We start from the raw sequence: 15560 nt of genomic DNA, 5'->3' as shown, positions 1-15560 counted from the left end.
TAGTCATAGAGGACTTACAGTGCTGCCCAGTTCACGAGCACTAAATTCATCAGTTAAGTATTCATGAAAAACACCAACCTGTCAGGAGGAACTTGTCTCTCAAACAAGAGCAGAGAGAGCAAGTGAGATGGGCTCTGCTGTAGCAGTATGAAAGGGTTCCCCACCTTCACCTCTGCAGTTTGATCTACAAACATAAGAGAGACACATTTAAAAAACAAAACAAAACACTAAATTAATGTATTACACAGACTGAGTTCTAGTCAGCTAATCTGTACACTAGGCCTCTGAAGCCCAGATACTCATAATCACCAAGGCACGAGGGCCAGCAATGAAGCAAGTTGGGAACCCAAAGACCTAATTGCTCTGACTGATGTGCCCCACAATCTTTTGCACAATTTGGAGGAGGCATTGCAAGAACCAGCGTAGTGCCTGATGGAGAGCTTCTGACATCTGAGTAAGACCTGGCTGCAAATGGCAGAGCAAATCTGCTTCAGCATGAAAAACACTACAGGGAAAAAGAAAAGGAGTACTTGTGGCACCTTAGAGACTAACCAATTTATTTGAGCATAAGCTTTCGTGAGCTACAGCTCACTTCATCGGATGCATACTGTGGAAACTGCAGAAGACATTATATACACAGAGACCATGAAACAATACCTCCTCCCACCCCACTCTCCTGCTGGTAATAGCTTATCCAAAGTGATCACTCTCCCTACAATGTGCATGATAATCAAGGTGGGCCATTTCCAGCATAAATCAAGTTGCAGCAGGAGATTGTCAGAGTCACAACACATGCACTACTATAGTGATCTGCTTTATTAGAATTCTCTAGACACAGGTTAAATTTATTTTCTCAGCCTATTTTTTGTTTTGCTTGCCTTGAAGTAAGAATTTCTGGTGCTCTTGGGATAATTTCATTGAAACGCAGAGGGTAGCTGTGTAAAGCTTCTTACTTGTACTCGTCCCACAACTTAAAACCTAGCATTAGTAGTAATGCTGTTGGGGAATTTTTTTAATTATGTCAGCAGAGTTTCATTGGCCAGCAATGTGAAAAAAAAAAAACACCCTTAACAAACATAACTACACCAACAAAAAACCCCAGTGCAGACACAACTTTACCGATAGAAGAGAGCTTCTGGCAACATAGACAATGTGGTTCAGGGAGATGGTGTTCCTATACTGACAAAAAGAACTGTTGGTGCACACCTATGGCTGAGTCAACACTAGGGGGCTATGCCAGTATAGGCTCTGTAGTGCAGAGGTACCCAGATACACCCCTTCTAAACTATTCTTCCACCTCCTAAAGCAGCAGGAAAACATGGAGCACCACTGGACTATTACCTCACATTTCTCCAGTTATGGAAACTGGAAGTCAATGAGAGGTTGTGTTACAGTGGGGCACAAGTACCTTCCACACATACAGTAACCAGACATGCCAAACCCATGAAAAAAAAAAAAAAAAAACCACGCAGAAATTGGACTTGTTTTTGGCTTGATTGGCTTATGAGTTGCTTGTTGGCTAGTTTTTGGATTCTAGCTTGTTGCTTATTTGGCTTGTAGCTTTTTTTTTTTTTTTTTTTTTTTGATCGGCTCCCGGCAAGCAGGGGCAAGGGAGGGAGAGAGTCAGGGGTGCACAGCGGGCCCATCACAGTCCCATACTGCATGCCAGGGGGTTCTAATCACAGAGTGTTGGGGTTCTTAGGGATTGGCTTGTTTTGAAATGGGATTAGCTTGATTATTGGCTTATTGTGAAAGTCAGGATGCTTATTTACCACGTGAAAGTTGGCAACTGTGACAGTGACAGGTCCTGATAAAGTGAAAGTCTGAAAAAGGTTCTGTCATCTTCCTTTTTCCTCTACCTCACCGAGGGATGTAACTTTAGAAGGCAGTTTATTGGGAAGCAACTCTTAAACCAGATTTGTGGAGTTCCACATTAGAGCAGCCCAGTGACTCCAGATTAAACTGGCTTGTTTTTTTCTCCTAACCGCCAGCACAATATACTCAGGCTAGGGCTCTTCTGGCTCACGGGGCACTACCACTAAGTGATTCTATGAGAACGTTCTGCCCAGTTACATCTACACAGCCCCATTATCTTCAATGCCCTTGCTACCCACCAAAGAAAACGGAAAGACTCCCATATAGTTGTTTTCCAGAATGGAATCATACTCTAAGAGTTAGATAACGTCACCCTCCTTGTGACAGGCTTCTCAATAGACACGTCACCTAGCTCTGTATTCAGGCTCCGTAGCACAACAGCAGCCAGTGTGTTAATATAATCAAAGAAGCTCTTCACACAGTCCGTCTGCACGCTGCTCACTGGCATGGTCTGAATGTGTTGGTCCAGGGTTTTCAGCAGAAGTTGGATTTGATTACGAACCGGATGTGCCTCCAACTCTGTAGGCTTCAGAGATGCCTGTTCTACCAAGCTGGTGATCAGGCTCCCTTTGGAGTCTAGTAAAAACAAAATTTGATTAGAACTGAAATGCTTAAAAATACAGGTGTGCTGGGACTTCTTCTACCCTAGCAAGTGCGTCCCTCAATTTAGAGATTACTTTCAATGGAAGTTAACAGGAATTACTATACTGGAACAGGCCAACAGCCCCATCTACTCTGGCATCTTGACTGAGCAGCAGAGGAAAGCGTAAACCCCACAAAATGCATCTATTGTGCAATACTGCATTAGTGGTGGGAAAGGATATAGATTTCTTCCTAAACTCAGCTGGTGGCCAACTCTTAAGCCCTGAAGCATGACATTCAAAGAGCACTTACAGTTCTCCTAGCTTTCTGTGAATCAAGATGGCATACAGATTTCCAACCCTTTTACTAAAGCTCTTTAGAAGTCTGATGGGTGAAAAATGTCATGGCTACAAATTAAGAACTTGGAGACTAGGCAGCAATTGTTCCAACACTGGATCAGTTATTCCTAGGAACAACGATCAGCTGATACATAGTTTGACCAATGAACCACTGACACCAAAGTTTTCCTGATGGATACTCTTGTTTACTCTCACCTTACTGGGCAGCAACAACCAAATACAACGGGAAAAAACAGGAGAAGCAGAACTACCATTTGTTTAACTATCATTTAACACCCAAGTGTTTTGTTTTCATCTAAACAGACACTGGGAGATTAAAAGTCATATCTGTTTTTAAAACAAAATTTCTTTTTGTATTTTTATCTCAGCTTATTAAAACTGAACATTTAAAAAAATGAATTTACTTTTCATCATTGACATTTTGCTTCTCTCTCTGCTTGAGCAAATAGAGCCTAATCAGTTTAACTTTTGCTACTGGTGAGCTTCTCATTTTGGTGCAACAGCTAACTGTTGCAAGGTTTGTATTACAAATGCTTGGGGGGGGGGGGAGAGGGAGGGGAGTTTAAATCCCCAAAAGAGTGTTTGCATTTACATGTACATTTGAGGATTTCAATAGCTCAGACATAGGTGAGAGGTTTATTGCAGGAGTGGGTGGGGGTGAGATTCTGTGGCCTGCGTTGTGCAGGAGGTCAGACTACATGATCATAATGGTCCCTTCTGACCTTAATATCTATGAATCTATGTAAGAAAATTCACGACAGCATTGCTACCAATACTAGGTTTTTAAAAACTTATTTTTATATTGTCTAAATTCAGGAACTAAACTACTAGGCTGTATCTCTTTACATCTGTTTTAGAGAGATTTGTTTGTATGTTTTTTTAAACAAGCACAAAGATGGTTGCATGAGTCTTTAATGCTAAGAGAACCCATGAAATTCACCTGGAGAATCTTCAACATCCGTCAGTGTTTGCAGGACTTGATCTAGGTGCTGCGATAAAGCAATGTGATTAGCAATACAGTCCTCAGTCAGAGTTGGGTAGCACATCTGCAGAAGGTCCACAATATTGCATCGAAACTGATTACTTATTTTTTCATCTGAGACCTCTGTTGAGAAACAAAGATCAACAATAATGATAGTTAATAGTGGCCACTAAGTCTTGTGGAATTAAAAGACCCACAGAAAGAGGAGAAGCTTTACACTTCTAGTTAACCAATTCAAAATCAGCACACTTGGGTAAGCCATAGAGATGATGTAGCTGGCAGAGCTAAATTTTCTAGTGGGAATTAAGAGGCCAGAGAGGGAAGTGTAAAAAGCCAAGATAAAAATACCTGTGCTATCATGCCCTCCCAAAGCCAGAGGCACTGTAGTTTAAAGGGTTGACAATTCTGTATTGTATTTAATTGTATCGTCAGTCAACTTTCCATCCTTGGCTTAATTCCTCTCCTGCTAGAGTGCATTCTTCTCTCCCTATCCCCAAGATATTATTTGCATGTCTGTTGCCTGTATTTCTTCTCTCCTCCTCCCTGCACCCAAATCTTTATTTCTCTGCATTGTGTTCTTAAACTTCTTTTCCATGTTTAATGTCTCTCTGCCTCCCCAATGACCATCCCACAGACTATTCATTCTGCTCCCATCTGCCCTTTTAGGGTATGTCTATACTGCAATGTAAGCCCCAGGCTAGTAGAATATGAGTTAACAGATCCCGGGTTTGTTAACATAGGGTTTGAGCGTCTACACTCATTTGTAACCCCAGGTTAGGAATTGTTGTCCCAGCCTTGGGCTCCAGCACATGCATTATGTGGGCCCGAGTCCAAGCACCCATATCCCAGATTTCCTAGCACCCTCCAAAATGTGGCCACTCTAGCCCTTTGTTCATGGTGCAGTGTGGAAACACTTGACTGCACACCAAACTTGATTGTCCAGAGGACAAACTTGATTGTCCAGAGGACATGAGATTGTGGAATACTTTTGGCAGACTCCTTGGATTGAGCCCTCCACCCTTGTGGGGCCCCTGATCCAAGCCCTGGATTAGTGTGATTTGTGTGCAGACAGAAAGGAGGTTAGAGGCTTGAGCCCAAGTTCAAACCCTGGGCTTACTCAGCTTTGTAGACATACCCTTAGGAAGGGGAGTAGAAACTCAATCCCCCTTGCTTCCTGGCTCCCCATCCCCTCCAATCAAACTCCAGCCCTTCTGCTCTCTGGTTCCCATTACCCTTCAATGAAAGAAGCTGTTCTAGTCTTCAGCTCTGCCTTCCCTCCTGAAAAGCTGGTGCTCTCTGGTTCCCTCTCTGGGGAAGGAGCCTGCTGCTTCCAGCCCTCTCTTCCCTAGCCACATGCCCAGCTCAAGTCAGTTTTTCACATCTTGTATGCTGGACTAGATTTTCAAAAAGATCGATGTATGTATGTATATGTGCACCCAAAACTACTCATGCAACAGTCAACCTAATTTGCAGAGAGATGCATGTATGTGCTTCTGAAAGTTTTAGTGCATGCCTGTGCCAAAGAGAAAAACATGAGAAGATTTGATAAATTTTGTCATTTCAAGTTTTAAAAATCAAACATCAAATTTAATCATTTATATTAAGCTCTTTTAGAAGCAGTTCCCAATGGCTTCCGCATCTCAAGCTATTCTATGGCAAGCTATATTTTTCCATGGTGCTTTATGGAAATCTTTGGAAGACTCTGTTTAATGAGCAACTACTTAGCTATATTTACTTATCCATTGTGGTAAAGGCCAAACCCAGTTTATGGATTTTCAGTACACCCAAAAAAGTTGTTGATACATTAAACAGATACTCTGCCACAATACAAAGGGAATAGATACCAATTTAGCATACAAAAGAAATTTCAGAAGCAGCATAAAATCTGCACATGTACTCCCTAGCCCCGGAAAAACTAGCAACCAATACAACAAAAACCAAAACCTCAAAACACGCAGAAGGGAAAACACTTACCTGATTTGGATTGTCCTTGCGACATACAAGGATAGTTGAGAATTTTATTTATTTGTTGAAGAACTGCTGGGAAACCCCTTATGCCATCAGAGTGAAGTAGAATGAAGTCAAGTCTGCGGCCTAAAAGCAACATTGGACAAGGGAGGGAAAGCAGGGGTTGAGGATGGAAAACATACATGACAGAGTGATAAGCTTACATAAATCATGTTCTTTCTTTAGAACTCCATCGTTACTATGAATTATAGTTATTTTAAAACTAGATAGAGCATACAAGCATTTTTCCCCAATCCCACACAGCTGAATAGAGAAAGGGAAAACCTACCCCTTGTTTCAAAGCTATTATGTAATCGTCTCTCTGCTGTTTCCAACAGCTGTTTGCAGGTTTTCCACTGGTGGCACTGAGTACAAGCTAAGTCAAATGCTGCCATTGCTGAAGGGCTGAGATCTGCCACAACTTCACTCATAGGATCTGTATGCTCCAGCTGGATGCTGCTAGTCCAAAAGTTTTCTTGGAGAGTAGGGACAAGGCTTCCAGAGGTGGCAAGCAACTTATCAGTAACATCCGAGATGGAATAAAATACCATACCTAAACAATCCAGCAAAACATGCAGTTACTGGTTAAACTGAACAAATATTCTATGTCCCATAATGGATAATTCTTTGGTCCTTTACTAATGCAATTCAGCATCTGGTCTGCTTTTTGGACCACTGCTGCACATGGAACAGAGGTTCACACTGAGCTATTCACAAAGATGCCTGGTTAATTTCCCTGAGTGGTTACAGCTAATTTAGAACCCAGCAACAAGACAGTCTGAATAGTTTATTATGTTCTGACAACATGCACCACCTTGTACTCATCAACATTGACTATCATCTATCATGTTGCCCAGATTTACAACTTTGTAAGGTTATTCTGAAGTTCCTCAGTCATCTCCAGTTTTTAAAAGCCTAAATAACTATTACCCATAGATTGTCAGCTCCCTGTTCTCATTTTCTAGGCCATTAATATAGAAAGGCCAGTTTATTCCTCTAAGCAATCATATCATAGTCACCGCTGTATCATCTGAGTTCTTGTTCTTCCTTATTTGTCTTCCACCTCTTAGCCAGATTCCTCATCTCTAATTTGTAGGATTCAATCCTTACCTGCCGCTGCTGCACTCCCAATAGCCTGAAGCGTTGAGCGGCCACTGCCAGATCTCCTGATTCCTCCAATACCATCAGCTGACTGATACACAATTTTATGCTCCACTTTTGCGAGCTCCCGCACCACCTCTTGATAGCGTTCCATGAAAACCAGCTCACCATAGCAAGCCGAAGACTCCAGATTAAACATCAAAGCCACCTGTCACAGGTAATAATGAATGCAAGTAATACCATATTTCAAAATACTGTCTGAAAGGCTACATAACATTTTACTAAACTTACAAAAAAGCCTCAACTTGAGTAATTTCAGCCCACATGGCAATTTTATTCAGAAAGTTATAGATGCCTGAAAACAGGGATTTATAATGGAAGCATTTTTGCAATTATAGCTCTATAGCTCTGCTTGCAGGTGCCATAACACTGGATTTGGATTCACTTTAACAACTCACTTTTAAAGATGTTACAAGACTCCAATATATTGTACATTAAAAAGATGAAGTAGCTAGTCCCACAGTGTAAATTAGTTCTTATCAGCCAGGGAATACCCTCTAGAACATTCTAAAGTTATATTAGCAACCCGCACAACCCTTGCTGTGTGGAACACCGGGGGTTCACCAGTTAAACCCTGTTCCAAGTCCTGTTAACATCAGTGTTGTAGAGACACAAAGTAGCAAAGAAAACAGATCTGTTAGTCCCAGGAGACGAAAATAAAAATACCATGTTTGCTAACTGGAATTGTTTAAGGGCTTGACATTTACCTACTGCCGACACACGGGTAACTATGCAAAAGCACTTGACAATGGCCCTCTCAATCTTAGCCAAGCCACTGCACTTTCTTGAGGATTCAACTGCCAAAATACTTCAGGTCAGTTTTTCAGAAAGACAGCCTGAAAGCTACATACAAAAATGCACATGCAATTGTAACTGAGTGTTGCAATATAGAGGAACAATTGCATGCACACGTTGGTTAACTGCACATGTAAATGAGGGGGCTAGGAGTCAATGGCAGACACTTCTGCACACAGACCTTGGGCCTCCTGTTCTGACAGCCTAGCCACAAAACACACCTCCTTCACCTACCCATAAAGCAAGTGTGCCATACATACCAGTCCAAGCCAATAGCTAGGGGACTACAGCGTGCGTTTACATACTACAACTGGGCATGAATGTGGTGGAGTCATGTTCTTTGGATCAGTGACCAAAAAATAGCTTAAATACTGCCTCTCATTCAAGAGTGGTGTTTCACACATGGGCTCCTCACCTTCTCCCTCACCCAACTGGAACACTAAGACCTGGTCTACACTACGGGGTTAGGTCAAACTTAGCCGCGTTATGTTAATTTAAAAATGACTGCATCCACACAACCAACCCCATTCCATCGACCTAAAGGGCTCTTAAAATAGACTTTTGTACACCTCCCTGACAAGGGGAGCAGCGCTAAAATTGCCCTTGCTGGGTCGAACTTGGGGTAGTGCGGACGCAAATCGACAGTATTGGCTTCCAGGAGCTATCCCAGAGTGCTCCATTGTGACTGCTCTGGACAGCACTTTGAACTCCGATGCACTAGCCAGGTACACAGGAAAACCCCCGGGAATTTCTGAATGTCACTTCCTGTTTGGTCAGCACGGCGAACTCAGCAGCACAGGTGACGATGCAGTCCCCCCAGAATTGTAGAGCATAGAATGTTTCTACGCTCCCCCTATCATCTCCGTCCCTGAGGTTATCACAGATTAGAAGGCGAAAAAAACTCGTGATGACATGTTTTCTGAGCTCATGCAGTCCTCCCACACTGATAGGGCACGGCTTAATGCACAGAGGCCAGGAAAGAATTAAGTGAGCGCGAAGAGTAGAGGCAGGATGCGATGCTGAGGCTAATGGGGGAGCAAACGGACACGAAGCGTCTGTTGGAGCTGCAGGAAAGCCAACAAGAGCACAGACCCCTGCTGCATCCACTGTATAACCACCTACCCTCCTCCCCATGTTCCACAGCCTCCTCACCCAGACACCCAAGAACGCTGCGGGGCGGGAGGAGGCTCCGGGCACCCAGCCACTCCACTCCACACCAGAGGATGGCCCAAGCAACAGAAGGCTGTCATTCAAACAGTTTGATTTTTAGTGTGGCTACAATAAGCAATGTGGCCTTGTCCTTCCCTCCTCCCACACTCCAACCCACCCAGGCTACCTTGTCCGTTATCTCTTTTTTTTTTTTCTTTCCAATTAATAAAGAAAGAATGCATGGTTTCAAAACAATAGTTACTTTATTTTGAAGGGGGGAGGGTGGTTGGCTTACAGGGAATTAAAATCAACAAAGGGGGCAGGTTTGCATCAAGGAGAAACACACACCACTGTCACACCGAAGCCTGGCCAGTCACGCAACTGGTTTGCAAAGCCTCTCTGATGCGCAACCTGCCTTGCTGTGCTCTTCTAATCGCCCTGGTATCTGGCTGCTCAAAATCGGACGCCAGGTGATTTGCCTCAACCTCCAACCCTGCCATAAATGTCACCCCCTTTGTCTCACAGATATTATGGAGCACACAGCAAGCAGCAACAACAATGGGAATGTTGATTGCGCTGAGGTCTGGCCTAGTCAGCAAACAACGCCAGCAAGCTTTTAAACGTCCAAAGGCACATTCTACCACTGTTCTGCACTTGCTCAGCCTATAGTTGAACTGCTCCTTACTAGTGTCCAGGCTTCATAAGCCATGGGAGCAAGGGGTAGGCTGAGGTAGGTACAACCACGCAGTACTGCCAGCTGAGAGAGCAGCCTGAGGCAGAAGCCTCCAGCTCGCATGATATTCCAGGCGGGACTGAATCTCCATGAGACGAAACTTAAAGAAGAGAATGACCTGGAGTCTCTGGCTCCCATTCGGTGCCCTAAGAGTAGAATAGCCATGTCTGTCTAGGCGCCCCAGATCAACCTCACTGAGGTCTACCAGGAGCACCCAGGAGACATACGACGGCTATCAGTCCTACTGCACCGTCTGCCATGAAGGCAAGGAGCTGCTGCTGTGTAGCAATGCAGTACCACATCTGCCAGCAGCACCCAGGAGAGGTACGGTGACAGTGAGCTGAGCAGGCCCCATGCTTGCCGTGGTACGGCATCTGCATGGGTAACCCAGGAAAAAAAGGCACGAAACAATTGTCTTCCGTTGCTTTCACGGAGCGAGGGGTGGAAGGAGGGAGGGGGGCCTGACGACATGTACCCAAAATCACCTGCGACAATGTTTTTGCCCCATCAGGCATGGGGAGCTTAACCCAGAAATCCAATGGGCATCGAAGACTGCGGGAACTGTGGGATAGCTACCCACAGTGCACCGCTCTGTAAGTCGATGCTAGCCATGGTAGTGAGGATGCACTCTGCTGACTTAATGCACTTAGTGTGGACGCAATCGATTGTATAAAATCGGTTTCTAAAAATTGACTTCTATAAAATCGACCTAATTTCGTAGTGTAGACATACCCTAAGTTAGGCCCAGGCCTGGTAAAGCCTTTGCAAACTTTGAATACCCAGCTGAAAAGAGGGTATTTTTAAAAAGAGAAAGAAAACTTCCTTGAGGGTAGTGGCTTAGATGCTGGTTTCCCTCCTGCTCCTGGATTCCCTCTGACACCTGGATTTGTGTTCTTCAAAACCCAGCCGGCTAGCACAGTAGAAATTCAATACAGATCTCCTCAACCATCACCAGCGCAGCTTCCATACAGAACCAACTTCCAAGTTTTATGTAGTAATGATCACACACACACTTACCTGATGGGCTTCTATAAAGTTCCCCCTCAGGATACAGGAGACTAGGAGCGACTCAGGTGGGGAGAGCATCATAGGGATGAGGAGGTTCTGCTGCTGAGGCTTCAGCCTACATTCCAGGTCACTCCAGCCAGACACAGTACTGGTACTTCCCTCTACAAGAGCAAAGAGGGAAACAACATGCTGGGTTATAATTGAAATAAAACTTATCAAGTACCAATGCTTCTCAGCTTTAATATGGAGATGGGGAATTTGAAGCAGGGTTTACAAAACAGTTGTAAGGGGTTGTATTGTCTGCTTTAAGTGACCAACATCCAGCTGATCACGATCATATATAATGCCTCCCACTGCAAAGAATCCAAAGCACTTTACAGAGATCAGTTCACCCATCACCTGCCTCTGTGGCAGACCCTGTTTAATAAACACTGCAGCATCACACAACTATTTAGGCCAGAAAGTGAAGAACATTTTCAGTTAACAATCCTACTGTTATATTTTTCATGGGATCTTCAGTAACTATTACTGATCTGGACCTCAGTTTTACAATTCACCTGAAGGACAGCACCCCCCAGCAGCCCACCATCTCCAAGCATCAGCAGGGGCACTGGCCCACTAGTAACAGAGGTATGAGTCTCAGGTACTGAATCAGACGACGATGTTGATATAGAACTCTAGGTGTTCATTGGTGGTTTTCTAATCAAGTGCTGACCAGGTCTATTCCTATTTAGCTTGTGAGATTAGCCAAGATCACAGCCTGAGGTGACAGGTACTCAGTCAAGTAGCAACTGTGACTGCTGATTGGACAAAGAAGCTGAAAGGCAACTTCAGGTCCAATAGACTCTGTATTCCACAGAAAGAGACAGTTTTTATATAGCATAATTCAGACAAAGCATTCCAGAACAACTGTCAACAGACATGAGTCAAGCAAAAAAGCCATGGTCTTGAGAGGTGATGAACCCACACAGCCTCCAATGAAATCAGCATGGCACTTAGATACCACAATGCCAGATGCCTTCGAAAGGTATGCGGGGTCACCTCAGGCTCTGGATTAGTGTGACTTTATCAGTGATATTTTAAAGGCACAACAGTGAGAGTCACAGTTCTAGCTCCTACCACAACCATTACTCCATCCAAGCACATACGTGTTCTGTATTAATGCATTAGCTCCTAAACGTACACAATATATATTTATATTGTAATAATGAGAGAGAAGACAATTCAGGGCCCTGGTGTCCCAGTGTTTGGGAGAGGGCAGTTGCACTTCTGTAAGCCTTTTTATGAATTTAAATATTTTATATTTAACAAGTCTGTGGCCTCCTAGAGGTTCACAATTGTCACTACGCTGCATAACACAGCCATTTGCAAAATCACAGAAGCAGGAAGAGAGTGCTGATCTTCCCGTCCCAAAAAGAACAGGTCCATGGCATTCTCTGTTAGCAGGAGAAAGTCTGAAAGTCTAATGACTCCATCCTGCACAGAGCAGTGATGTGCACAAACCAATCAGTTAATTTCAGTACTGCATTATATCATTGTGTAACGACAAAACAAATATATCCTTTCAATGAGATTTAGTACCTGATGTGCTGGTGCTCAATTCACTGCTTGTACTCTCCAGTGATTGACTTGAAGTGCCCTCTTTACAATCTGAAGTAGAAAATAAAAACAGCACGAGAAATATATCGGACCCAGACAGGGCAATCAAAGCTCCTCTTCTGGGCAAAAGAGCTCAGTGGGGATAACACAGATTATTAGGCAAATGCAAGATACCACTGACGTGGTCTTGACATGAGCCATCACTTAAAGAAGACACTCACTCTGGAACAGAAGAGTGGGCCATCCAGTCTGGTCTCCTGCTAGTGGAGAATGTCAGATGCTTCAAAGGAAAATGTAACCACTCCCATTCCAAGAATAACCCTAGTTCTACAGTGTTGTTTGAGAGCTGAAAAGGATGTCAGATTTTCTTCCCCACAAGGTGATCAGTTTAAGTCTTGAGGCAGGAGACTCAAAGGCTACTGTAATTTTTAACCCACTTTCTATCACTGCAGATGCTATGCTCATCCATGGTCATAAACAGATTTTTTTGGTGGGTGGGGGTGTGGGGTGGGGTGGGGTGGGGTGAGGCTTTTTTAAAAACAAAACAAAAACCCCCACAGTATCTTGCAAGTTCCACAGAGTTATCATATGTATAGAAAGAATTATTTTCATGCATCAGTTTTAAATGTGTTGCCTTTTAATTATGAGGTGGATTTTGGGATAATGACATCTAACCAATGGGTACTGGACTGGGACCAGCCACACTTCACACAGAACACCAATTGTATTTATTGAGGATACTGACTAGAGAGCTAGAGGAGATAGAGTACTAGGCCAATCTCCAGTCCTGTGAGCCACACATCTTAAGACACCACCAATTAGTTTCCTATCCGGGTGACATGACATGCACTTGCAATGCAGCCTCCACGGCAATTTCTTAACTCACCCATCCTCCATCTTTGAGTTTGACGGCGCTTCCTCAAGCTGGAGCGTCTGGTTAAGGAGTAGTGTCTCTTGGAGGCTGCAAGCTGATTTTCTGAAAGAGTAGCAGTGTTAGTGATTTCTTTAGGAGTCGTCATTATACACATACAAATGCACTGGCTGGCAACTGGTCATGACAAAAAAAATGACCAGATATATAGCAAGAAACTGGGCACCTAGTACAAATAAAGATGAACACGCAACAGCGTGGTCCAGGGCAATGCCCTAGTGAGAAGTTCAGACTCATCTGTCCACAGATGTCAAGGAAGGTTCTGGGATTCCTATCAGTATGCTACTGCCCCTGGGCTCTGCTCAAAGTAACTAATATTTAATACACCCTCTGGAGTCAGGTTTGTTGGAGAAAAGGTCACAACACTTCAGCTCCATGAATGTTCTGCTAAGTCTGAGCCCACACAAGCTCCAGAAGACATTAGCACTACACCTCAAAACTGACCTGCACTACCTACTGTTTTCCCAGCCCTGGGCCTCTCTAGAGGAGAATCTTCCAGCCATCCCACATCATGTAGCAGCTTTGTGAAGCAGACAAAAGAAGAAATGGAGAAAACAGTCATTGCAAGCTACACTAAAGACCAGTACACGAGCCCAACAGATTAATGAGCTCCTCTCCCACACATGCTGTAGATCTTTCAATTCAAGGATCACCAAGCTGGCACTACTGAGATCCCAGTGGATCTTACCTGTGTTTCTATTACTCATCACTACTTTGTATCTCCATTGAGCTTCAGAGAGGTATTTGGAGAACTGCAGCACTCTGCTCCCAAAGACATCTCTATTCACAGAGAAATTCAAGCACTCCACCAACTCCAGCTCCTCATGGGGCACGTTACTCGAATCCCATGGAAGAGAACTTTGAATTTCTTCCAGGTGGTTGAGGAGCATCTTGAGGAAGGCATCCACTGCCAGGTCATCCACTAAAAATCCACTGACACCACTGGCAAAATGTTTCAGATCTAGATAGCTCAGCCTGGAGGATTCACAGGTCTCACCACTCAATTCTGAGCCAAGCAGAGTATCATGGTAGACTGTCCGGGGGGCCTGAGGATGTCTCTCTGCCTTCTTTTCAGGCTCTGTTGTGTGCTGTGGACTTTCTGAGGTGGAAGACTCTCGGCTGGCACTACCATCCAAGTTCCCAGCACCACAGCTCTTTTTCACAATATCGTCCTCTTCTGCATAGTCCTCGAGCAGGGGAGTCTCTGTGTAGAGGTCACTATAGGAGACAAAAAGCAGGGAGAAGATGTTCTCCAGAAGCTCCAGATGCAGAGGAGCAGGGACACGCCGTAAGAACTGCTGGCACTTGGCAAGATACTGAGGAAAAATAGCTGGACAATCTGTATGTGTTATAAAAAAAAGAAATAAAAAACACACTTAAAATATTTTCCAGGAATTGTTTCCTCCTCCCCGACCCCATTTCTGATTCCACAATGGTGCTCAAAGTTACAAGAATGGGAACCAAGACAGCCATTAGTGAACAAGATGGCAATGGACTTTTATAAGAATCTTTGCCATATCAGTTCAGAGCACTGGTCCATCTAGCTCAATATGCTGCCTCCAGCTATGGCCAATGCTAACAGTTCAGAGGTGAACATTTCTCTCCTGATAAAGCATCTAAACGTGCAACGAGGGAGCAGGGAATTAGTCCTCCCTGACCCCAACAGTGACCATCTTATGCCCTGATGCCCAAACTCAGATTTCTTCCATTTTAGCACATTTCTATAGCTTGTGGCCACTAAGAGAGACTATGTAACCACAACGTTAGCTACAAAAATATCAAGCTCTTTTAAAAAAAATCCCAACTAAAATATCCCATTAATGCTAATGTTTTCCCCTTACAGAATGTTTTTAATCTAAGGATTTTAGAGTGCTTTACAAAGGTGAGTAACTTACTTTCTACATCTATTACTATTATGCGTAACACTTATCTACCTCACATAGATGCTGTGAGGTTTATTTGCTTGTAAGTGCTTTGACCTCTTTGGATAAAGAAAGTATAGATGTTCACAGTTTAATATTAAAATAAATTACAATCCACAGAATCTAGCAACCAGATATGTACAAGCTACTAAACCTAGGCAAGGAGGCCGATCTCCTGGTGGGTCTTTAAGAGGGGTTGAGTCCACAGGGAGGTCACTGAGAAGGCTGTGCATGCAGTCCTTGCACTTTGAATGACGGTGCGAATTCACACACAGTGCATAGATTGCATATTTCATGGCGCAAAATGCCCAGAAGAGCACCAGGTTGCGTTGCTGACTCAGGAGGCTGGGAACCGGCACTGCTGCAAAGTGAAACATAGGAGGGTAAATTCTCACACATTTTGAGGGACACTGACTAATTCTAGTTTCTAACAGGTCTTCAAATTCCCCTCCATCCC

The 15560-nt window shown here is 43.8% G+C and overlaps 1 protein-coding gene across 1 annotated transcript in view; it reads right to left on the bottom strand.

Annotated features, from left to right (window-relative positions):
- Positions 1-15560, bottom strand: part of ZFYVE26 (zinc finger FYVE-type containing 26) — a 70226-nt gene that overhangs the window by 39319 nt on the left and 15347 nt on the right. The window contains exons 10-20 of the mRNA XM_084630619.1: positions 15258-15464; positions 13870-14520; positions 13137-13226; positions 12233-12301; positions 10661-10812; positions 6916-7114; positions 6095-6358; positions 5773-5892; positions 3757-3921; positions 2224-2451; positions 79-184 (exon numbers count right to left, since the gene is read on the bottom strand). Coding sequence (XP_084486745.1) covers positions 79-184; positions 2224-2451; positions 3757-3921; positions 5773-5892; positions 6095-6358; positions 6916-7114; positions 10661-10812; positions 12233-12301; positions 13137-13226; positions 13870-14520; positions 15258-15464 — 2251 coding nt within the window. The remainder of the gene's footprint in view (positions 1-78; positions 185-2223; positions 2452-3756; positions 3922-5772; positions 5893-6094; positions 6359-6915; positions 7115-10660; positions 10813-12232; positions 12302-13136; positions 13227-13869; positions 14521-15257; positions 15465-15560) is intronic.

Source organism: Lepidochelys olivacea (assembly GCF_965140295.1).
Source record: "Lepidochelys olivacea isolate rLepOli2 genome assembly, chromosome: 6".
In the NCBI taxonomy this organism is placed as follows: Eukaryota; Metazoa; Chordata; order Testudines; family Cheloniidae; genus Lepidochelys; species Lepidochelys olivacea.
The sequence above is the reverse complement of the archived record's forward strand: the minus strand, read 5'-3'. Positions and strand labels throughout refer to the sequence as shown.